The 23,174-nt window shown below is 43.5% G+C and overlaps 1 protein-coding gene and 1 long non-coding RNA gene across 12 annotated transcripts in view; one reads left to right on the top strand and one right to left on the bottom strand.

Annotated features, from left to right (window-relative positions):
- The window catches only part of MAPKAPK5 (MAPK activated protein kinase 5), a 33,604-nt gene extending 21,186 nt beyond the window's left edge, over positions 1 to 12,418 (bottom strand). For 2 of the 6 annotated variants that reach the window (XM_070386040.1, XM_070386042.1), the window contains exons 1-5: positions 11,724 to 12,415; positions 3,790 to 3,863; positions 3,120 to 3,195; positions 2,226 to 2,323; positions 652 to 764 (exon numbers count right to left, since the gene is read on the bottom strand). In XM_070386040.1, the coding sequence (XP_070242141.1) occupies positions 652 to 764; positions 2,226 to 2,323; positions 3,120 to 3,195; positions 3,790 to 3,863; positions 11,724 to 11,756 (394 nt within the window). In that variant the 5' untranslated portion in view covers positions 11,757 to 12,415. Of the gene's footprint in view, positions 1 to 651; positions 765 to 2,225; positions 2,324 to 3,119; positions 3,196 to 3,789; positions 3,864 to 11,723 lie in introns of all 6 variants that reach the window. The other 4 variants (XM_070386043.1, XM_070386044.1, XM_070386041.1 and 1 more) reach the window with 3 other exon arrangements.
- A 98-nt stretch (positions 12,419 to 12,516) lies between these two features.
- The window catches only part of LOC138991475 (uncharacterized), a 57,460-nt gene continuing 46,802 nt past the window's right edge, over positions 12,517 to 23,174 (top strand). For 2 of the 6 annotated variants that reach the window (XR_011467427.1, XR_011467429.1), the window contains exons 1-2: positions 12,538 to 12,702; positions 12,860 to 12,948. This is a non-coding gene — a long non-coding RNA (uncharacterized lncRNA). Of the gene's footprint in view, positions 12,753 to 12,859; positions 12,949 to 23,174 lie in introns of all 6 variants that reach the window. The other 4 variants (XR_011467428.1, XR_011467432.1, XR_011467430.1 and 1 more) reach the window with 4 other exon arrangements.

Genomic DNA, 23,174 nt, shown 5'->3' with positions numbered 1-23,174 from the left:
CTGGGCCATATGTCATGCTTCTCTGCTTTGCTTGCTTGGTCTAAAGAGAAACCTTTTGAGGGTTTGGCTTTCCATCTCCTCATGAGGTTATTTCCAGTCGGACTCCTAGTATTGTTTGTGAAAAGATCACACCTCTAGCAATAAAACGTGACGTCAGAATAGAAAGAACATATAACCAGGAATACCCTCAGAATTACAAAGACTTTAGAATACTGTTAAAATCTGATGAGAGAAAAGTGACTCAGGAGCAAAAAGTATCTTAAATGCAATTGTCTTAGAATGTGTTTTCATACCACACAGTCTTTTAGGTAGTAGCAGCAGCATCTCAAAGTCCAATAACAGTGGCTTGGAAGCTACCTGCCTAAAGATTATCTACCATCTAAAAAGGAGCTAAGATTACCTTCCTTGCAGAGTTTATTTAAATCTTATGATAAGCAAACAATCGACAGCCACTGAAGAGTACAGCTCCCTCCCCAAAGCAGAAAAGGGGCCCACATTCCTCCTGTCAAGGCATCTTTTCTAATTACATAACAAAGCAGGCAATGAGAGATCAAATAGAGCTTTTCTCCAAGCTTTCTTTTATTCCCCCCACAGTGAAATTGTGCTTGTTAACCAACACTGTTGGCAGTCTGACTGGTACCCGGGGTCAACTTGCCTGCTTTGTTACTTGGCTGGCTTGCTTCTCTGTAAAGTGCCGGTGCTGGCTGATTCTGTGAAATAGCTCTCCCCCTTCCATCATCTCCATTACAATTAAGAGCCGAGCCCTGTTTGAAAGCATTTGATTTTGTTAAGTTAAAAAAAAAAAAACTGAAACATCAAGTAGCTAGATACTTCATCAACAAAACATGTCCTAAGTCTAGTCCTACCAGCCCCTTTGAGCTGGACCCCCTGTCACTTAGGACACCATGAATAAGGACTAACCCTGAGCTAAAGGCTTCTAAGATGCCAAAAGAAGTAAAAGAATTAGTTTTGAAGACAATGGTCCTTTTGAAGATTCTATACGTGTATATGTATTTTAGGGAAGCTATACTGAAAGCATATTGAAAACAGAATAAGACTTTGTATAGGCTGAGCTGTCTTTGTTATTTTTATTGTGTGTGTGTGTGTGTGTGTGTGTGTGTAGGGGGGGCGTGGTGTGTACTCGCACATTGTGTGTGTGTGTAGGGGGTGTGGTGTGTGCACGCACATGCGTGTGTCTGTGTGTAGGAGGGGCATGGTGTGTGCACGCACATTCTCTCCCTCCTCGTCTCTATTCTCCACCCCTACTCCACTAGTTTTCCATAGGACCCACAGCATGCCCAGCAAGACAGTGAGATAGGGTTAAACAGCTACTAAATAAAAGCAAAAATTCCTATGTTGTCCAAAAAAAAAAATCTGAATTTTGGTTACCATTCTTTGATATAAATGCTTCCACCTTCCATCCAAATGCTTTCACCAACAGAGCACAATTTTAAGAAATAATCATTTGATTTCCCGTTTTTCTTTACAAATTCATATTTTTCCACCTGGAAAACTCCTGCACATCTCCTTCAAGTCCAAGCCCAGAACAACCACGCTAAGACGCCTCACCCCCGCAGCCTACAGACAGCAGCTCTCCTCCTCTGTAAGCTCAAAGTATTTCATGCGTGCCTGTCCTTGGTCCCTACCACACTGCTAGAGTGACAGGTTCACATCTCAGTCCCCTTGGTACTGAACTCCCTGGAAAAGATTTAGAATGACACCCAATGGTGTCACACTCAATGGGCTTCCCAAGCATTTGGAGGCTAAAGGAATGACATTGATCTCTTCCTTTAAAAGGAATGCCAGACTAAGCAATAAAGGCCTTTTGCCATATCAGCTTCAAGACATCGCCTAGAATATTTGGTCCCCTTTTCTAAATTGAAATAGAATCTGTTTAATCTCCACATGATATGCTTTTTCAAAAGAGAAATTAATCATATATAATCAGGGATAGCGGGGACAGGAGAGTGAGTGAAGTACAGATGAAGCAAGACTGGCAAGGAGTTAATAAATGCTGAGGATAAGTGATGGGCACTTGGGGATTCAGTACATAATTCTTTTACAAATGTTTGAAAATATCCAAAATAAAAAGTAAAGGAGAGAAGAAAAAGAAAGAAGGAAGGGAGGGGAGGGAAGAGAAAGAGAGCACAAAAGAGAAGATCCCACTACACCTTGGCTTACCCATGGAGAGGTGAGCAGGTGACAGTGACCCTGTGTAGTCTTACCTGGGGCTGGACTCATGAGGAAACTGTACACTGTTAGCAAACACTTCAATAATTTGAACTATATTTGGGTGTGTGGCACACATCATGTGCAGACGTACCTTAAAGAAGAACAGAGGAAATGCTTCTGTACATAGGGGAGGCCAGCATTTTCTCTCCAAACTCCCCCACCCCATACCCCTGCCAAAAGTGACCACACTAGGCCTGGGCATGAGCCTATTATGTAAAAAACCTGATCATCTGGAATGACATTAAAAAAAAATGCTTTCATATACAAATTACCTCCTTAATGCTCTTTCCATGAAATAAAAAAAACCTCACCAACAGATGTATTTTCTGCTGTCCTATTACCAAATGAAAAATTCATCTTATTTCAGAAATTATTCATATATCTCTAAGCAAAAGAATAAGTCCTTCATTGCATATAATTAACATGTCATCACCACATCCAAATAATTTTAAACAAATGCCTATTACTGAAAAACTAGAAACATATCTTCAGAGTTCTACAGCACCTTTTCAATATATCATTCACTAGAACCTTCCTCATACTATTCTATCTCCACCCTTTTAGGACCTTTTCCAATAAGTAAAAGCTAAAGTAAACCTGACTACTTCAGAGTACAAGAATCACATTAATTGAAAAAGAACAAGAAAGAAGTGGTTTGAAAGGAAGCAAGACTCTATTCATAGCTTTTGGTATTGATGGATGAAGGACTGCTTTATAATAACAACATGAATAGGGAAAAGTAAGTATGAACATAAAAAGAGTAAGTATGAACATAAAATTCTTTGTGCATTTCTGTATTCTCTCTAGGAAGCTGCCTTACTTGTAAAAAGAATAAATTCTTAGGCACTTCAAATATATAGGCAAGTCAAGGCAATAAAGGTTCATACCTCATTTCTAGCTTTTGGACGATCAAAAAGAATTTTCAGTGCAAACCGTTCTTGCGTTGATTTCTTCACACAGACTCTAGATTTGAAAGAAAAAAATTCAATCAGAAATCATCTATGTTACCGTAAAAACTAATCTAACAAGCTGTTCTTTGAGAACTGTACTTCTAATCAAAAATATATCCAGGCACATCAGAACAAACTTGCCCCTAGGGTTAGCAGATGGAAAGGCAGAAAGAGGCATCTCACCCACCCTCCACAGGCCTCAGACACGGGAAATCAATTTGAGGCTGGTTAAGAAAGAAAAAATGGCCTCTGCTGGTGACAAGTGACTCACACAGCGCCTCCCTGGTATCAACATCTTAAATGATCCTGTCACAGACCATGTCACTTAAATATATTTCTACATGGATGAGAAAAAGCCTATCATAAATACTTCGACTTGTTAAATTAAGACTATTTCACAAATCTGGAACACGTAATGCTTCTAACTTTATGTGTATTATGAATGGCCCTTTTTAGAACAGTTTTGTCATGGTCTGCAGCCCACTATTCTTGCCTGGAGAATCCCAGGGATGGCGGAGCCTGGTGGGCTGCCGTCTATGGGGTCGCACAGAGTCAGACACGACTGAAGCGACTTAGCAGCAGCAGGAGCAGCACATGGGTCTCTTACCTAACTGGACCACTAATTCCAGCTCCCAGCTTCTGAGTCCAATTGATATTGTATTCTTCTAAAATGGAGCTTTCCTATTAAAATAAAAAGGGAGGAGGCAGAGAATGATTCTCCAATTAAAAGTTGAATAGTTAGGCAGAGATGGAACAACAGAAGACCGTAACAGCTCAATATCTTATTGATACCTCCTGAAAGAAGCTGGTAAGTAGAGCTTTGTGAAAGGCTATATAATTAGACATTTCACCTAAGTGACTAGGCTAGGCACTGTTTTCCAACAAGAGAAGGCAAAAAACTTGGGGGTGAAAAGAAATTCTTCAGCTCATCTTCAAGATCCATGTGAGTCAATCCTCATTGCTGGTTTTGGGGTGTTTTGGTTGTCGTTTTTTCTTCTTGAGTGTGGAAGATACCCTTTCAAAACTACTGAGGACTTATTTCTTCAAATGGTCAAGTGGATTTTCTAAGATTCTAGAAAGACTGGTCTTATAAATGCTGCTATGCCACAGAGGCCTATATCCTTAACTGATCAAATTGGAATAACTGAATAAACTAAAACGTATTAAGTTCAAATAAAATAACAGTAAATATCATAGTACATTTATTTGGTTTTCAAGTGTTATTTTGAACACAAAGACATACATTCATTGTATAACTATATTCTTTATAGTTTTTTAAAAATAGATTCCAATAGCTTTCCATAGTTCCATATAGAGCTCTACAGCCTAAAGTTTTTATTGAACTCCTGTGTAGTCACTACATACTGGCGTTTCCCAGGTGGCTCACGGGGGTAAAGAATGTGCCTGCAATGCAGGAGACGCAGGCAGACGCGATTTCAATCCCTGGGTTGGGAAGACTCTCTGGAGGAAGTCACTGCAACCCACTCCAGTATTCTTGCCTAGAGAATCCCATGGACAGAGGAGCATGGCGGGCTATAGTCTATGGGGTCACAGAATTGGACACGACTGAAGCAACTGAGCATGCACGCACACACTATATACTGAGCTTCTGTTGCTATGTTTTTAGGCAAGGAAGTCATACATTTAAACTGTGGTAGAGTAAAATTCATTTTTCAGGGTTCCATGGGCAGTACTGAAAATCAACGGTAGACCTTGAGAAGTTAGGCCAAAACTCATGAGACTTTCAAACTGTTTTGTTGCAATGAAAATCTGATAGACTATAGTTAGCAACAGAATCCTGACTCCCAGGTCTAGCAACAGGACATCTGTCCATGTAACACAAACGCACTGAGCAATTAGGAAGTGCCAGACACCAGGCTAAGTTCAGAGATGAAAACAGAGCTTCTATCCAGTGAATATGTAGATGTGTAAAACAAGCTGAGAATAGTCTTCATCTCCATACCTTTCTGCTGCCAGTTTTTTTCTTTAACACTTATTTAGTTGCAGTGGATCTTAGCTGTGGCACACGGAATCTTTGATCTTCACTGCTGCATGTGGGATTCACGGAATCCCTGTTAAAATCCCAACACACGTTTTTTTTTTTCGGTAGAAACTGACAAGCTGACTCTAAAACTTATTTGGAAATACAAAGAACTTGAATAGCCAACTTAATTTTGAAATAGTAAAACCAAGATGGTTCTCATGCTACTCAATTTGAAAACTTACTATAAAGCTTCAGTAATCACATCAGTGTGGCACTGGCACAGACAGTCATATGGATCAATGAAACAGAAAAGGGAATTTAAAAAAATAAAACCAAAAGAATGAAAAAAAGAGAATCCAAAAAATAAACTCATACACTTATGACAACTGATTATCACCAAAGGTGGTTCAACAAGGAAAAGATAATGTTTTGAACAAATGATCCTAGAACAATTCCATTTTGGAAAAGTTTTACAGCTCCTTAAAAAGTTACTGTACTATCCAGTAATTCCACACCTAGTTATTTCCCAGAAGAAATGAAACATTATGTTCACAAAAATTTGTATGGACAAGTTTTATTTATCATTTTATTTATAATAGCTAAAACCTGGAAACAATCCAAGTGCCCATAAAGAGATTCCTCAAGAATAAAAAGGAGTGAACTACTAATGCATACACTAACATGAATGAACCTCAAAAGCATCAGATCAGATCAGATCAGTGGCTCAGTCGTGTCCAACTCTTTGCAACCCCATGAATCGCAGCACGCCAGGCCTCCCTGTCCATCACCAAAGATGATGCTGTGAAAGTGCTGCACTCAATATGCCAGCAAATTTGGAAAACTCAGCAGTGGCCACAGGACTGGAAAAGGTCAGTTTTCATTCCAATCCCAAAGAAAGGCAATGCCAAAGAATGCTCAAACTACTGCACAATTGCACTCATCTCACATGCTAGTCAAGTAATGGTCAAAATTCTCCAAGCCAGGCTTCAGCAATATGTGAACCGTGAACTTCCAGATGTTCAAGCTGGTTTTAGAAAAGGCAAAGGAACCAGAGATCAAATTGCCAACATCCGCTGGATCATGGAAAAAGCAAGAGAGTTCCAGAAAAACATCTATTTCTGCTTTATTGACTATGCCAAAGCCTTTGACTATGTGGACCACAATAAACTGTGGAAAATTCTGAAAGAGATGGGAATACCAGACCACCTGATCTGCCTCTTGAGAAATTTGTATGCAGGTCAGGAAGCAACAGTTAGAACTGGACATGGAACAACAGACTGGTTCCAAATAGGAAAAGGAGTTCGTCAAGGCTGTATATTGTCACCCTGTTTATTTAACTTATATGCAGAACATCATGAGAAATGCTGGACTGGAAGAAACACAAGCTGGAATCAAGATTGCCGGGAGAAATATCAATAACCTCAGATATGCAGATGACACCACCCTTATGGCAGAAAGTGAAGAGGAACTCAAAAGCCTCTTGATGAAAGTGAAAGTGGAGAGTGAAAAAGTTGGCTTAAAGCTCAACATTCAGAAAACAAAGATCATGGCATCCGGTCCCACCACTTCATGGGAAATAGATGGGGGAACAGTGGAAACAGCGTCAGACTTTATTTTTCTGGGCTCCAAAATCACTGCAGATGGTGACTGCAGCCATGAAATTAAAAGATGCTTACTCCTTGGAAGGAAAGTTATGACCAACCTAGATAGCATATTCAAAAGCAAAGACATTACTTTGCCAACAAAGGTTCGTCTAGTCAAGGCTATGGTTTTTCCTGTGGTCATGTATGGATGTGAGAGTTGGACTGTGAAGAAGGCTGAGTGCCGAAGATTTGATGCCTTTGAACTGTGGTGTTGGAGAAGACTCTTGAGAGTCCCTTGGACTGCAAGGAGATCCAACCAGTCCATTCTGAAGGAGATCAGCCCTGGGATTTCTTTGGAAGGAATGATGCTAAAGCTGAAACTCCAGTACTTTGGCCACCTCATGCGAAGAGTTGATTCACTGGAAAAGACCCTGATGCTGGGAGGGATTGGGGGCAGGAGGAGAAGGGGACGACAGAGGATGAGATGGCTGGATGGCATCACTGACTCGATGGACGTGAGTCTCAGTGAAAGTCAAATACATAAGACTACATGTATATAATTTCAATTATTTGGAATTTTTAGAGAAGACAAAATAATAGTGACAGAAAGCAGATCAATAAAGTTGTCTGGGGTGGGGAGTGAGTGTACAGGCTGACCACAGTGAGGCAGAATGAACTCTCAGGGGAAGTGGGGAGTGTATGGAAAAATTCTAAAGCTGGATAGTGAGGACAGATGCACAACTCTAAGTTTACTAAAAATGACTGAATTATACACTTATCTTGGGTGAACTTTATCATATGTGAATTATAACTGAAATTTTTTTAATGTTTTTTAAAACTACGGAAATGAATTTTTATTAAGTTCATCAAATATTAAAAACTGCGATATACAACAGAAAACAAATATGTAAGGCAATTTCTAATCCCATAATCCCCAAACGCTCATTATCCAGGTTTAGCTAAGTGACCTGGGAGTTCTGAAGTCACGGGCTATGGCAGGAGAGACAAAACTGAGAAGACAGAGCCTATGGTTGTAGCCAGCTGGCCTTATCCTAAATATTTAAGAGTAATAGGATGATATCTTAAAGTCCAGTCAACCCATTCTCAGGTAACGAGGCAGCAGAAGTTTAAATGTTGTAGTGAAAACCCAGGAAAATAGCTTTTCCAGCTGAACTCTAGAGGTCTCAGTTCTCACCAAATGAGGGACAACCTCAAAAAACCAAAACAATGAATATAAGACACCACAAACCAAAAGTTTTAATTGATGTGATGCTGGCTTGCTTCCAAGGAGTATATCCTATTCAGTACTGGTTGTTAGATATTTTCAAAAACTTCACTAATTGCTGGGAGCCAGCGTGAGGAACTCCGCCTGTGGCAAAGGTCATGAGGAAGGAGGCTCGGCATACACAAAGGCGGGATCGAGCCTCAGGAGTCCCCCTGGATATTCTCGAGCATTTACCCCCAAAACCAGAGTCTGCCTACTTTACTGTTTTGTGCTGTCACCTCTGACTTTACGGGAGGCTGTCCCCGACCACCATCTCGCTCTCTCTGAAAAAGAGTTAACTTACAGCTCCAGTTAATAAAGTTCCTGGGCATAATAGGGAGTGTTTAAATCCAAACCCCTCAGATGGCTCTCTAACTTGCCTGACCAGTTTACCCGGACTCCTACAGCTATGCATACGATTGTTTACAGTCTCCCAACCACGAGAGGCACGGGAAGCTTAAGATATTCAAATAGCTTAGAGCCTCTCGGAGAGTTAGAAGCTGTCAGAATACAACTAGTAAAAGATTTCATTGATGAGCCAATGCTTGCTGCCAAGTCTCAACATCCCCTGTATTGTATCCTTGAATGTGTATTAATTAATATAGTTGGTATGTAGAAAAAATAAGGAGTGGCCTTGGTGTTAGCAACTTTAGACCCTTAAGGTAATAAATTCTTTCCTTTGTTGTAAACCCACTGCACCTCTGCCCTATAGGAATGCAACTTTATCTAACACCTTAGGAGGATGGCGCCAAACTTTAAAATAATTACTCTTAGAGAAAATAAATCTTACAGTTGACAAACCTTTGTCAGAGTCATAAAATGTTAATAGGCCTTCTGGCCAGAAGATGATGTAAATGACCTAAACCATTTGTATACAATAAGTTTGCAGAAAAGAAATGCTGGTTTTGATAAGGATCAAAGACTGCTGACTTTGCATGATTTCACACCCCCTATTATCCTCTATGTGCAACTTATGGTATAAAAGCCCCTGTTGAAAATAAAGCTACGGACCTTGCTCATCGAAGCTTGGTTTCCCCATGTCATTCTTTCTTTCAACCTCTGGCTGAGTTCCCATCTGGAGCACGGAGGCCCGCCAAGCTTACTAATTTTGCCTGTGCTTCTAGGATCCGACCGGGGAGGCCTCAGTGTCTCCTCTCCCACGGGAGAACGGAAGGACACCTGTGGCCTACGTAAGTGGTGCAAACTTCTTGTCTCGAAGTTTTATTGGTTTTCCACGTAAACCAAGTTACTCAGCCTCTTTCCTCCACTGAATTTTCCTACTGAGCTATCCTCATTCTATTACTCTTTATATCTTTGATTAATATTTAATTAAAGCCAGTGTACTCGCTGACGCCATCTCCCCTTCGAATTCCCTGGATCAGCCGGGGCTGGACCCTGGCCCTGGCAACCAATCTGTATTAGGTTGAACACATACAATTGGAAGATTCACCAGTGATCTACTAATAAGTACAAGAAGAAAAGCTTTAAAAAAAGTAAGAAAATCAGGTTGGACAATAGTGACCAACTGAAGTAAACTACATACAGTTCTTTCTGAACCATTCTTAAGTTGCTATGAGCTAATATCCATTGGGTTCTTACTAAATGTTAGGTATTATAAGTACATTTTTATTAAATTCTCAAAAAAAAAAAAAACCTGAGCTGGGGAGATTTTTTATCCTCTTCCTATGGATGAAAAAACTAAGTGACAGAGAAGTAAAGTGACTTATTCAAGGACACAGCTAAATGAATGGCGAGGCTGAGATTTCAACTCATGAGTCAACCTGGAGAAACTACTATAAGCACTCAGTAACACTGCTTCCCCGTTTATGTATTTGCCCACTAGAACTATGTATCTCTTCTGCTCAAAACTCTCTCAGATTTCCCTTTCTACTCAGGGTCAAGCCAAAGTTCTTGCAATGGCCTAAAGGCCCTATGTACTTGAGCTTCTGGTTACCTGGCTCCAACATAATCTATACTGACCCACTGCATTCCAGTCACCCTGTTGTTCCTGGGTCACAGGAGACCTGCACCTACCTCAGGGCCTTTGTATCTTTTGTTCCCACTGCCTATAATATTTTTCCCCAAGACAATGGAGGTTTGCTCCCTCATTCCCTTCAAAGCTTGATACAAATGTCACCTCCTCAGGAACACCTTCCCTGCCCACCCTTCCTAAAATAGCACTCTCCACCTTTTTTAATGTGTGCTCAGTCAGTAAGTAGTGTCCAACTCTTTCACGACCCCATGAACTGTTGCCCACTAGGCTCCTCTTTCCATGGGATTTCCCAGGCAAGAATACTGCAGTGGCTTGCCATTTCCTCCTCCAGGAGATCTTCCCAATCCAGGGATAGAAATGTGTCTTTTAATTATAATCACCTGACAATGTTTATTAACTAACTCCACCATCTAGATAGAAGATCTACAAAAGAGGGACAATCTAGGGCTCTTGACTTTGCTTCACAAGTGCCCAACACAACACCTTGCACAAAGCAAATAATGCTAGCTGAATTTAAAAACCTGCCAAATGTATTTTGATTCACAACCCAATCATATAACTTTAGGCAATACATGATGCTATACCAATGAAATCCAAACCAAAAGAAAAAAAAATGTATCTATCAAAGCAGTCTTTTGGATCCTTTAATTCTATCATTTAAAATCTGATATTTCTTAATGTATATGTTCTGTCTTGATGCCTCCTTTAAAAGGTGAATTTTCTTTGAAATGACTGATGACTTCTATAAACTTTGTAACCCCCAAAATTGTTAGAAGTGGAAGTTCTTAATTAGATATTGGTAGTAGTGATTGTGTCTTGATGGGGAAAATAACCCCGAGGTGCCCATCCCTCAAGAGAAAATGAAATTCCTAAATGCACAGATTTGACTTAATACTGTAAAATAAGTAAGTAATAAATATCAAACTTTAAGCTTCAGTGTTCAATTTACATAAGAAACTTAATTTCCTCAGTACAGCTGAATGGTAACTTTCTGACTCCTAGTGACTTACTGCCGCAATGTTTGCCTGTTTAAAAAAAGTAAAAAGCAGGGTTTTTTGTTTTTTTTTTCAAAATTTTATTTGGGCCACTTTGGAACACTCATATTTGCCTTTTTTTTTTTTTTTTTTGGTTAACAGAGCGGTATGTAAAGGACACCATTAGCTCCTCCTAAATAAACTCAACGCCCCCCAGGAGAAGGAAAAGGAAACAGGAAAAGGGGAGGAACCACACGGAAAAGTGAAAACAACCTATTTGCCAAAGGGCAGGTTTTGTAAGGTGAAGCACCTCCTGCTGAAACTGCAGATTTCAAACAAATCTGGAGCGAGGGGTAAGATCCAACTCTCCAAGTGCTGTTGCAGCAGATCACCTGAAAACAAAATCTAATGGTACTTGGGGAGTGATCGAATAGAGAGTATCAGGGCGCCCTACGTGCTACTCCCATCAAGTATCTCCACACCACCCACCCTCCATTCTAGGGAAGTACAAATCACATCCCGCTTCAAGCAGGTAAGTCGGAGGGAGTCGGACGTCCCTCCCGCGCCCTCCACAAACCCTTTGCCCTCAGCGCTGTAAAACGCAGTCCACGGAACCCAGGAGTTGGAACCCACGGAACTGAAAGCCGGAGTTGCTGGAATCTCTAAGTTCTCTCCGTTTTCTGAGGCTGAAGCCGAGAGGAATGCCAAAGAGACAAAGCGGGGAGGCATCTCCCCCAACTTACCTTGATGGCTTTCTCCATATCGCTCTCCGACATGCTCCGCGGGGCCCGCAAGGCCGGGAGCAGCGGAGGCTGCGCAGCTGCCCGATCCCACCGCAGCCGGGGGAACAAGGGGCTCAGCGCTCGGGGCCCTGGGTCTCGGGGAGACGGGCAGCAGTCGCCCCCAGGAACCTGAGGGGACGAGGGCCCCGGGGCCGGCTCGGCTTCGGCAGGCGGCTCTAGGCTGGCGGCGGCAGCAGCAGCGGCTCCCGGGAACAAGTCTTTGTGCTGGGCCCCGCGCGGCCGCCTCCCGGCCTCATCCCCGGCCGGGGAGGCAGGCTCCCGGGGCAGGGCGAGGCGGGGAAGGCCCCGATCAGGGGCGCTGTGTCGGGGCCTCGCGGGGCCGCCGCTTAGGTCCGGGTTCGCCAGGTCCTGAGGAGGAGCCTGCGCCTCCGCCTTCGCCGCCGGCACCGCCGCGAAGCCGAGGCCGAGCCCGCCGCCGCCGCCGCTGCTGCTCCCGCTGCCGCTTCAGCACCACACATCGCCGGGACACCCGCGCCGGGCAGCCCGGCCGGCCGCCCGCCTGCCGGCGTTGTGCCCCGCCTGAGCTCTGGGCCGCCCCTCCTGTCGCCCGACTTCGTGTCCCCACGGCTCCACGCGCCCCTCGCCGCGGTCAGCTGGGGTTTCCGAGCCGCCCGCGAACCAAGCAGTCGACTTGCAGGCGTCCGCCAAGGCCTCCCCAAGGTGGCGCCACACCCAGGACAGGCCCCGGGGCCCTCCGCAGCGCTGGCGCCGAGCTGATGACGTAAAGGGGTCAGGGGCCGGCGGGGCGGGGCTACGGGCCCTCACCAGCTGACTCTGGTGCCTGCGGGTGGCACTACAAACTAGTTTGTCCCTGCGCAGTGGACAGGGCTTCTGGCGCGGGAACTGCCCTACGGAAAGATCCGGAGATAAACGACTAGTGATGCAGGCTTGGAAACTGAGGCTCCGGGCGGGTCAGGCGGTAACAAGAGTTCTATATATAATAATAGCAATAATAGTTGTATATATACGGTGCGTTTACTTTACGTGAGGCTCTTTTCTTCCCTTAGTTTGTCTCATCTTTATAAAGTAGGCATTTGGCCCTTTGAGCTAAGTGTGTTCTTGTTCCCTGTTAACAGGTGAGGTAACTGAGGCTGTCAGAGAGCGAAACTCATTTGCACACAACTGCGGACAGCTGAGAAGTGGTCAAGTCGGAACTGGGACGCAGGTTTGTGCTCGTTACTCAACCAACACAGATGACTTTTTTTTTTTTTTTTTAATGCCTGGCTCGAGAAAACAAGTAATCAATGAAAGCCGGACACTAAAGCCTTTGCCTATCAGCATCCCATCTGCGGACCAAATGCTGAACTGGGTGCAGGCCCTCCCTCTCTGCAGCCCCTAGGCTCTGGCGGCGGGGAGCAGCCTACAGCTCATGGGGTTGGCCTGGGGGCTCTGGAACCAGCTCTGCCGCAGGGGCCCCCCAGATCTCTGACCCCAAGGCTCGTTCGCTCCGCTCTTCCTCATGTCGGCATTTAGCTGGGTATCTTTCCCTTTCGGAAAGTGGAGTAGCCAGCAAATTCAGGCTCCCATAGCTCCGTGGGAGAGAGGAGGGCCTCACCAGATGCGGCTGCTCTTCTGCCAAACCTCTCCTGGGCAAGGGGAGGTGGAGATTAGGGGTCGGGAAGTGGGGGTGGAGAAGCCAGGCTATACCAACAGCCTGTCAAAGAACCTTGAAAGAGTATTTGGTTAATCACCTCTTGGTGGTTCTTCATTCATTCACTTATTTACTGAGCACCGCTGTGTGCCAGGCCTACTCGACCCTGGGGAAAAAGTAGAAAAAAGACACAGTACCTGCTCATGGATTTTTTTTTTTTTTTTTTTGAGAAAGAGCAGCAGAAACTAAAGAAAGAAAAGCAGTTTGTGGATACTAAGAAAGTAAACAATGCTGAGGTAAGAGAATTAACTGGGTGTCAGGACTTTTAAAGTAGAGGATCAGGAGAGGTCTCCCAGGTGGCAACCCTGATGCTGAGACCTCTGATAAATGAGAAGGAACTGTCTATGGAGATCCAGGTCACTTTCTGGGCAGATGAAACAGCAGTTGTAAAAGTGTTAAAGTAGAAGCTAGGTAAACGTGGTCAAGAAGCAGCTCGGTCATTGTAGCTGGAGCAGGGAGAGTAGGAGAGAGCAGTAAAGGATGAGGTCGGAAAGGTGAAGAGGGTTGTATCATCTACGCCAGCGGTCCCCAGCCTCTGGAATCTGATGCCTGACCTGAGGTGGAGCTGATATAATAATAGAAACAAAGTGCACAGTAAGTGTAATGCGCTTGAATCATCCCGAAACCATCCCCTCTCCCCTACCCTGGTCCGTAGAAAAATTGTCTTCCTAGAAAGTGGTTCCTGGTGCCAAAAAGGTTGGGGACTGCTGATATACACCTTTAGGGTCATGATGAGAACTTTGGATTTTATTCTAAGCCACTGGAAGGTTTTAAACTAAAGAGGGGTCTGATCAAATTTATGTTTTTAAAGATAAGACTCTGCTGTATGGAGAATTAAATACGGACAAGTGAAAGTGGAGACGTGAACAGTTATTAAGAGGCTGTTGGAATAGCCCAGATTATTATGATGCTTGAACTAAGACAGTGGCCATAAAGATAAAGTAGATTGGTTTATGATGTTTTGGAGGTGGAATTGAAAGAACTTCCTGAAGAACTCCATGAGGAAGATGAGAATAAGAAACAAATCAAGAATAATTTTCAGGACTTCCCTGGTGGTCCAGTAGCTAAGACTCTGAACTCTGAATACCTCAGGCCCAAGTTCAGTCCCTGGCCAGAGAACTAGATCCCACATGTGGCAACTAAGACCCAGGGCAGCCAAATAAAAGCAATAAAAATAAATACTTTAAAAAAAGAATAACTTTTAAGAGACCACCTTATGCAACTTGCATAGATGGTGGTGCCATTCGGTGAATGAAAGACTTGATGAGAGTGAGAAATCTAGAGTTCTTTTTTATCTGGTTAATTTGAGGTTCTTGAGGAATGTACCAGAGAATTGGACACATAATGGGATATATTTTGCGGTGCAGACATAGTGTCCTCTTTATTGGCCATACACCTACAGGACATTCTCCATCCCCCATAAAGTCGGTGTGGCCATGTGTCTATGCTCTCCCACAATGGAAAGTGAGCAGAAGACGACGTGCATATATCCAGGCCTGGCCTGGAAAATCTGTCAACAGATGCTCTCACTTACTCTGCCAGCTGGAAGATGATGACCAGGTTCTGGAGAAGGCAAGACTTTAAAATGGAAGATACCTGGATGGAAGAGAACTCTGCCCTGTTGATCTCAGCATCCTCTCAAGATTGTTATATGAGAGAAGAATGAAAAAAAAAATCTCTTGTGTTGAGCTTTCATGTATTTACAGCTTTTTGTTATAGCAGCTTTGCCTGTTGTAACACAAATAAGAAAGTGATTCTGCAGTGAACTGTGGGAGAAAATTTTGAAATGACTTGGATTAACATTATCTACGACAGTTAGGAAATAGAAGGTGCCTTGGTTTCTTTGGTTCTTTCAGTAAGAATTTCTCAGGTCCCTCTCCGTGCCAGGCACTGTGCTACATAGAGATTCAGAGATGAGGTCTGAGCCGTACGCATTCTGAGTCTCGCAGCTAAACTCAACATCTCTCATCTGCAGATGTTGTCCCTCTATCTAGAAACTTTCTCTCCTTGGCACACAGAGGCCAATTCCTACGTGTTCTTCAACCACATTCTAAATATTAATTCATCAGAAAGACTGGGCCTAACCCTGGTGTTTGTATGCTCAGTCACTTAGTTGTGCCCAATTCTTTGTGACTAATTGGACTGTAGCCACCAGGCTCCTCTGTCCATGGGATTTCTCAGGCAAGACTACTGGAATGGGTTGCCATTCCCTTCTCCAGGGGATCTTCCCACCCCAGGGACTGAACCCACATCTCCAACACTGGCTGGCAGATTCTTTACCACTGAGCCACCTGGGAAGCCCCAGGCCTGACCCTTCAGTTCAGTTCAGTCGCTCAGTCGTGTCTGACTCTTTGTGACCCCATGGTCGCACACCAGGCTTTTCTGTCCATCACCAGCTCCCGGAGCTTGCTCAAATTCATGTCCATTATGTCGGTGATGCCATCCAACCATCTCAGCCAAGGCCTGACACTTGGTTCAGTCTAAATCAATTATTCGTATTACCTCATAATTCACTTCCTTGTACTTATCACAATTTTAATTTATATATCCACTTTTTTTTCTTTAGGGTCCTCTCCTCTATTATATTAAATATTCTCAAAAAGGGAAGGAATCTTATCTGCATTATTAGTTCCATCCTCAACACCTAGCCCACAGTAGGTGTTTGATAAATATTTGTTCAAGAAATCAAGGAACGTGGTAGACAGCCTAAGATAACCCTCAGAGATGCCTATGCCTCTTGGTATTCATGGTCTTGTGTAATCCCCTCACTGTGCTCATGGGCTGACCTAGAGACTCACTTCAAATATTGGGCTCTCATGTCTGAGATTAGATTACAAAAAGGCTGTGGCTTCCCTCCTGGGTACCCCTCTCTTGCTTTCCCATTCTCTTCCCCATTTGCTCTGAGGAAAGCCAGCTCAAATGTGAGCAGCTTTATTAGTTTCCTGGGGCTGCCATAGCAAATTACCATAAACTAGGTGACTTAAAACAATGGAAATTTATGCTCTACAGTCCTGCAGGCCCAAAGTCTGAAATCCAGGTGTCAGAAGGGCCCTGCTCCCTCTGAAGACTCTAGGAAGGGTCATTTCTATCTCTGCCAGCTGCTGGTGGCTCCCAGCAGTCCTTTGGCCTACAGGTGTATCCCTCTAATCTCTGCCTTGATCTTCACATGACCTTCTCCGTGTGCCTCTGTGTTCCTTCCTCTTCCAAAGACACCAGTCATTGGATTTAGGGGTCACCCTAACCTAGTATGACCTCATCTTATCCTAACTAATTGCATCTGCAGAGACCTTTCCACATTCTGAGGTTCCATGTGACCAGGAATAGGGGAGAGAATGCTAGTCAGCCCACTATTGTTGCCCCTAGGGGGGCCCACATGTCAAGGAACTCATGTCTCACCAGCTGTCAGTGAGAACTGGAGGCCTGGCAAGTGGTCACGTAAGTGAGCTTAGCATGGATTCTCACATAGTTGAACCCTGAGATGATTGCATCCTTGGCCAAGAACTTGATTGCAGCCCTCTGTACCAGAGGCACCCAGTTAAGCTATGTCCAAATTCTTTACCCACAGAAACTGAGATAATCCATGTTTTTAAAGTGCTAAAGTTAGGGGCCGTTTGTTATGCAGCATAGATAACTAACACAGATGTTGGTGCCTGAAAGAGGGGTGCTATCATAACAGCTCCCTAAAATGCAGGAGTGGTTGGGAACCAGGCAGTGGGCAGAGGTTCTAACGAGTTTGACGAGTGTGTTATAGAAAGCCTAAATTATCTTGAACAAACTTAGCAGATAGAGGTCTGGGCTTTGGTTCTCCAAGTGTGGCTGCCAGACCAGTAGTATGGGGCCCTTAGTAGATGTACAGTAAATATCTCTTCTTGGGGCCATAAGATTGGAAACCAGGAGTGTATATCACTGAAAAAAAAATCCTTTTACCATGTTCATTTCGTTTTCAGAAAAAATTAATAAAAACAATGACTATCAGTTACTTTTTATTCTTCATGAAGTAGCTGAATGAGTGGGACATGACTGGAGGGACTGTGAGGGAATGGAGGCCCAGAGGTAAGGCAATTTATTTTTTTTAATTAAGATTAAAATCCATGTAACATAAAACTGACCATTTAAAAGCGAACAGTTCAGTGGCATTTAGTACTCAATGTTGTGCAAGTATCATCTCTATCTAGTTCAAAGACATTTGTTCAAAGTTCATCATCCCCAGGGGAAACCCTTACCTGTTCTGCAGCAACTTTCCTTCTCTCCCTAGCTCCTGCTGTTGCTACTGCTAAGTCGCTTCAGTTGTGTCCGACTCTGCGCAACCCCATAGACGGCAGCCCACCAGGCTCCCCCGTCCCTGGGATTCTCCAGGCAAGAACACTGGAGTGGGTTGCCATTTCCTTCTCCAGTGCGTGAAAGGGAGAAGGGAAAGTGAAGTCGCTCAGTCCTAGCAGTGACCAGTCTGCTTTGTCTCTTTGGATTTACCTATTCTGAACATTTCATAAACATAGAATCAGACAATATGTGGCCTTTTATGTCCAGCTTCTTTCCCATAGCATCATGTTTTTGAGGTTCATGTATATAATAGCATGTATCAGTGCTTCATTCGTGTTTTATGGTTAAATAATTTCATTATGTGAATGGGCCACATTTTGTTTATTCATTCATCTGTTAATAGACATTCAGATTATTTCCACTTTGGGGCTGTTGTGAATAGTACTTCTGTGAACATTCATGGAGAAGTTTTTGTTGGAGTCCCTGTTTGCTGTTATTTTGGGCGTGTGACCGTCGCCTTTTGACTCATTGCATTTGTCTAGGTGTTGCCCATATACAATCACGAGGCATGTAATGCCATCTTGTATTTTGTTTCAACCATTTTTAAAACTGAAGTATTGCTCAGTGGTAAAGAATCTGCCTGCCAATGCAAGACATGTGGGCTCAATCCCTGGTTCAGGAAGATCTCCTGGAGTAGAAAATGGCAACCCACTCCAGTACTCTCGCCTGGAAAACGCCATGGACAGAGGAGCCTGGCGGGCTGCAGTCTATTAGATTGCAAAGAATCAGACATGACTTAGTGAATGAACAACAACAATAGTTAATTTACAATGTTGTGTTAGTTTCAGGTATACAGAAAAGTGATTCAGTTATATAGATATATTTTTTCAGATTCTTTTCCACTATAGTTTATTGCATGATATTGAATACAATTCTCTGTGCTACACGGTAGGTCCTTGTTACCCTTTAGTAATTGTAAGTTTGCTGTGAGTCTTTTCTGTTTTGTAAATCAGCTCATTCGGGTAACACTATCTTTGAAAGACACCAGCCTGATCATTTGGTCTACCTGTCAGATCTCGGAGAGGATAGCGCTGCAGTTGTACTTACAAACACAAGGTGGCACCTGGACTTAGAAAACCCCACATCAGCCCCCTTCTCAGGGCTGCAGGAAGTTCTTTGCGTCCTCTATTCCGCCATTTCCTCTTGGACGCTGGGCAAGGCCAAAGGCAGAAACACCAGCTTTACACCCAATACTCCTGTGACTGACCCACATCTAAAAACCCAGAGAGATTAGGTTGTTCATAACCTGAGAACTTTGTTTTTGCTTCCAGACAGCTACCTAGTGTTCTAATAGGTTCCTGTCACTAAAAGCCAAGGAGATTAATGGGTCTAGGATGTCAGAATCAACATTACAGACATTTTCTTAATAGCTGGCATTTCTTTTGTTATTTGTCAGTTTAAGAAGCAGATTCTCTTACCATGAGTCTGATTCACAGGGATGCGGGCAAGAAATATTACATTTCTCTGTTTTCTCCAATTCACCCCAACAGGGTTTTCAGCAGCACTGGAGTATTAAAAGGTTGGCAGTTCCAATGTCTTAAGTCCTCTCCTTCAGATAAGAGCACCACTTTTCTTTGGGGATCCACCCGTCATTTTCAGCCTCAAATAGACTAGAAGGGCCTCCAGGGCTCCAAGGGTGGACGGTTAGAACTCAGGTCAAGTGATCACTGCAGCTTTATCGATCCGGCCACTGGTCGAGGGAAGGGCAGGACGTCACATCAGTTGGCATGAACCTGAGTCTTTGCTGGGGCTAGCAAACACGGACCTTCTCCTAGCCAGTGGACTTGGGCCTTGCCCGGTATGAGATGAGAGCTCTTGAAGTCAGTTGGTTCTTCTAAGAATCCAGACCCACCAGAACCAAAATGGGTATGGTTTAAACATGGAGAGCTGGAGCCAAGAGATGGAAACTTTTTGAACTTCTGGATCAAGCCACGGTCAGAGCCGAGATCTCAGGGTTTTGGAATATGGGGACCATATTTTTTTCACACTGACTTGAACTTGGTTTTCTGATACTTGCAAGTAAAATTTTCTTAAGTAATACATTGTGTATAGAAAATCTTCCCAGAAGTACTCTCGCCTATATCATGAGATTTGGATTAAGTTGGTGGTAAGGTCAGGCATTGGAAAGTCATCACCCTAAATTTTTTTTTTTTTAAATCACCCTAAATTTTGAGGGTGCTATTTCGCATCATGGTAGGGATTTGCCTTCCCAAATCCATTTTCTTTTTATTCTTTAGAATTAAGAACTTAGTTTTAGAGAGGCACACTGACTCCCAGCTAAAAAGACGAAGTTCCTTATCCTTTGCAGCTAGATGTGGCCATGTATCTTAACTTTGTCCAATTCAGTTCAGTCGCTCAGTCGTGTCTGACTCTTTGCGGCCCCATGGACTGCAGCACGTCAGGCCTCCCTGTCCATCACCAACTCCTGGAATTTACCCAATTTCATGTCCATTGTGTCGGTGATGCCATCCAACCATCTCCTCCTCTGTCATCCCTTTCTCCTCCTGCCTTCAATCTTTCCCAGCATCAGGGTCTTTTCAAATGAGTCAGCTCTTTGCATCAGGTAGACAAAGTATTGGAGTTTCAGCTTCAACGTCAGTCCTTCCAGTGAACACTCAGGACTGGTTGGATCTCCTTGCAGTCCAAGGGACTCTCAAGAGTCTTCTCCAACACCACAGTTCAAAAGCATCAATTCTTCTGTGCTCAGCTTTCTTTATAGTCCAACTCTTACATCCGTACATGACCACTGGAAAAACTATAGCCTTGACCAGATGGACCTTTGTTGGCAAAGTACTGTCTCTGCTTTTTAATATGCTGTCTAGGTTGGTGATAACTTTCCTTCCAAGGAGTAAGCATCTTTTAATTTCATGGTTGCAGTCACCATCTGCAGTGATTTTGGAACCCCCCAAAATAAAGTCTGCCACTGTTTCCACTGTTTCCCCATCTATCTGCCATGAAGTGATGGGGCTGGATGCCATGATCTTAGTTTACTCAATGTTGAGAACTTTAAGCCAACTTTTTCACTCTCCTCCTTCACTTTCATCAAGAGGCTCTTTAGTTCCTCTTTACTTTCTGCCGTAAGGGTGGTGTCATCTGCATATGTGAGGTTATTGATATTTCTCCCGGCAATCTTGATTCCAGCTTGTGCTTCATCCAGCCCAGTGTTTCTCATGATGTACTCTGCATATAAATTAAATAAGCAGGGTGACAATATACAACCTTGACGTACTCCTTTTCCTACTTGGAACCAGTCTGTTTTTCATGTCCGGTTCTAACTGTTGCTTCCTGACCGGCATACAGATTTCTCAAGAGGCAGGTCTCTTTGTATGTCCAAAGATGTATAAATAGAAGCTTTGTGGGCAGCCTCCTGGAAGTTGCCTTATAAAGTATCCCACCGTTCTTTGTCCTTTAACCGTCTTGCTTCTTGGATATTGTTGTGATGGCTGGAATGTGAGAAGTCATATTAAACCTCAAGGATGAGGGTCATGCTGTAGGGATAATGGAACATTGAAATAGTAGGAATCACTTATTTAAAGACTCTGTGGAATCACTTTAATAGCCCTTCACTGCTCACCTTTGGGCTTCTTTTACCTGAGAGGTACATGAGCACATTCTAGGGAGCCTTCTTCCCTGCCTGCAGTCAGCAGGGGCCCTTCTTGTCCTTCCATGATGTCATTACGTTTTTGCTCTCATTGTATCTGGCAGTTACATCGTATTATAATCATCCGAGAGTCTGTCTCTCCTCACCATGTCCTGAGCTTCTAGAGAGAGTGAGTCTCACAGGTCTTAGTCGTCTTTGCATCACCACGACCTAGCACTCAGTAGCCTTCCAGTAGTTGTTTATGATGGACGTATGTAAGTGTGAAGAGTGTAACCTTTTCTTCCACCAGGCCCAGGTTAGGCCAGCCATCCCCCTTGGCACGGTCAGAACACCCTCTTCCTGTTAAGTCCCTATGTTTAATCCCTCTCTCTCCCTGGGTAGACCCAGGTGCTGTGAGAACAAGGACAGAGGTTTCAGCTGACCTCCTGCCACCATGCACCACCTCATGCCTAGGAGACTGCCAAGATGGAAGAACAGGGGGCGGAGGGTGGCGTGAGCTCAAAATGTTGCCTTTTGCCACTCATTTGTCATGGGACCGTTGCTGCTGCAGCTCATCATCAAAGCTAAAATACAGAATCATTTTCTTGGCAGTGAACCTCATTTCACCTTGAAGCAACATGAACTGGAACATCTTGTTACTTCCAACTGGTCATAAAATCGTCACCTCAATGAGATGTACCTATTTCAGCTATAGAATGATTAAGAGGTTTTGAATACATATATAAATATGTGTTGTCCTAAGTCACTTCAGTTGTGTCCAACTCTTTGTGACCCTATGGACTGTAGCCTGCCGGGCTCCTCTGTCCATGGAATTCTCCAGGCAAGAATACTGGAGTGGGTTGCCATGCCTTCCTCCAGGGGAACTTCCCAACCCAGGGATTGAACCTGCATCTCTTATGTCTCCTGCATTGGCAGCTGGGTTCTTTACCACTAGCACCATGAGGGAAGCCCATATGTAAATATATATAATCTAAAAGGTTAAATACTAGTAAACCTAATAATCTAAAAGATTCGGTTTACTTGTATTTTATTGTTTAAAATTTAGTGATATTGTTCTGCTTTCATTTTTCATGTCTATTTATGACAGTTAAATGCTGTTCTTTTTTATGTACTGCAAATAAGGTGTTTTTCAAAAATTTTATCTAAATGTCAATTTAAAGAAAAAAGTAAATTATAGTACAAGTATATGCATATATGACAAAAATTGTTAAGTGCTACGCAGAGAAATGAAATGAGTCTTTAGTAGAATAGGGGTCGCTTATCAAGACGTGGCTTAGCCTCAGTGAAATAAAGGCAGGGGTCAACCACTGAGTTCCACCACTCCCCTGACACTGTCTGCAAAAAGTATACATGTGTGTTTCTCAGGAAAGGATCAAACTTTTCCCCCAAATTCTTAAAGGAAGCTGTGACCCAATCATGATCACTCACAAACTACTACTGTGATTCATTTCTTTTTGCTCCATTTTCATTGTTCACTAAGGAATGTTCAGCCTCCTAATTTACTAATAGTACTGATTACTAACTTGCCAGGTCCCCTAGCTAAAGGCAGGCAGTGTTCTGGATACAAGATTCAAAAAGTCTGAAAATACAGACCTCACTTAAAATGAGTAAATGGACATCTGGTTTTCAGGTTAATCTCTTATGAAACTGGTCCGGCAGGAATCTGTTTCATTCGTTCTGACCCAGTCTTGAACTTACAACACTGAGACCAGCCTGGAGGGTCAAGTGCGCATTTTTCCCGGCTTACCTCTCCGTCTCTCGGGGCAGGGGCTGCGAGTGCTGCTGAGGTGTCGAGACTCAGTGTGTCGCACAGGGCCCG

Source organism: Bos mutus, chromosome 17 (assembly GCF_027580195.1).
Source record: "Bos mutus isolate GX-2022 chromosome 17, NWIPB_WYAK_1.1, whole genome shotgun sequence".
Taxonomy (NCBI): Eukaryota; Metazoa; Chordata; class Mammalia; order Artiodactyla; family Bovidae; genus Bos; species Bos mutus.
This window is presented reverse-complemented; position numbering and strand designations above follow the sequence as displayed.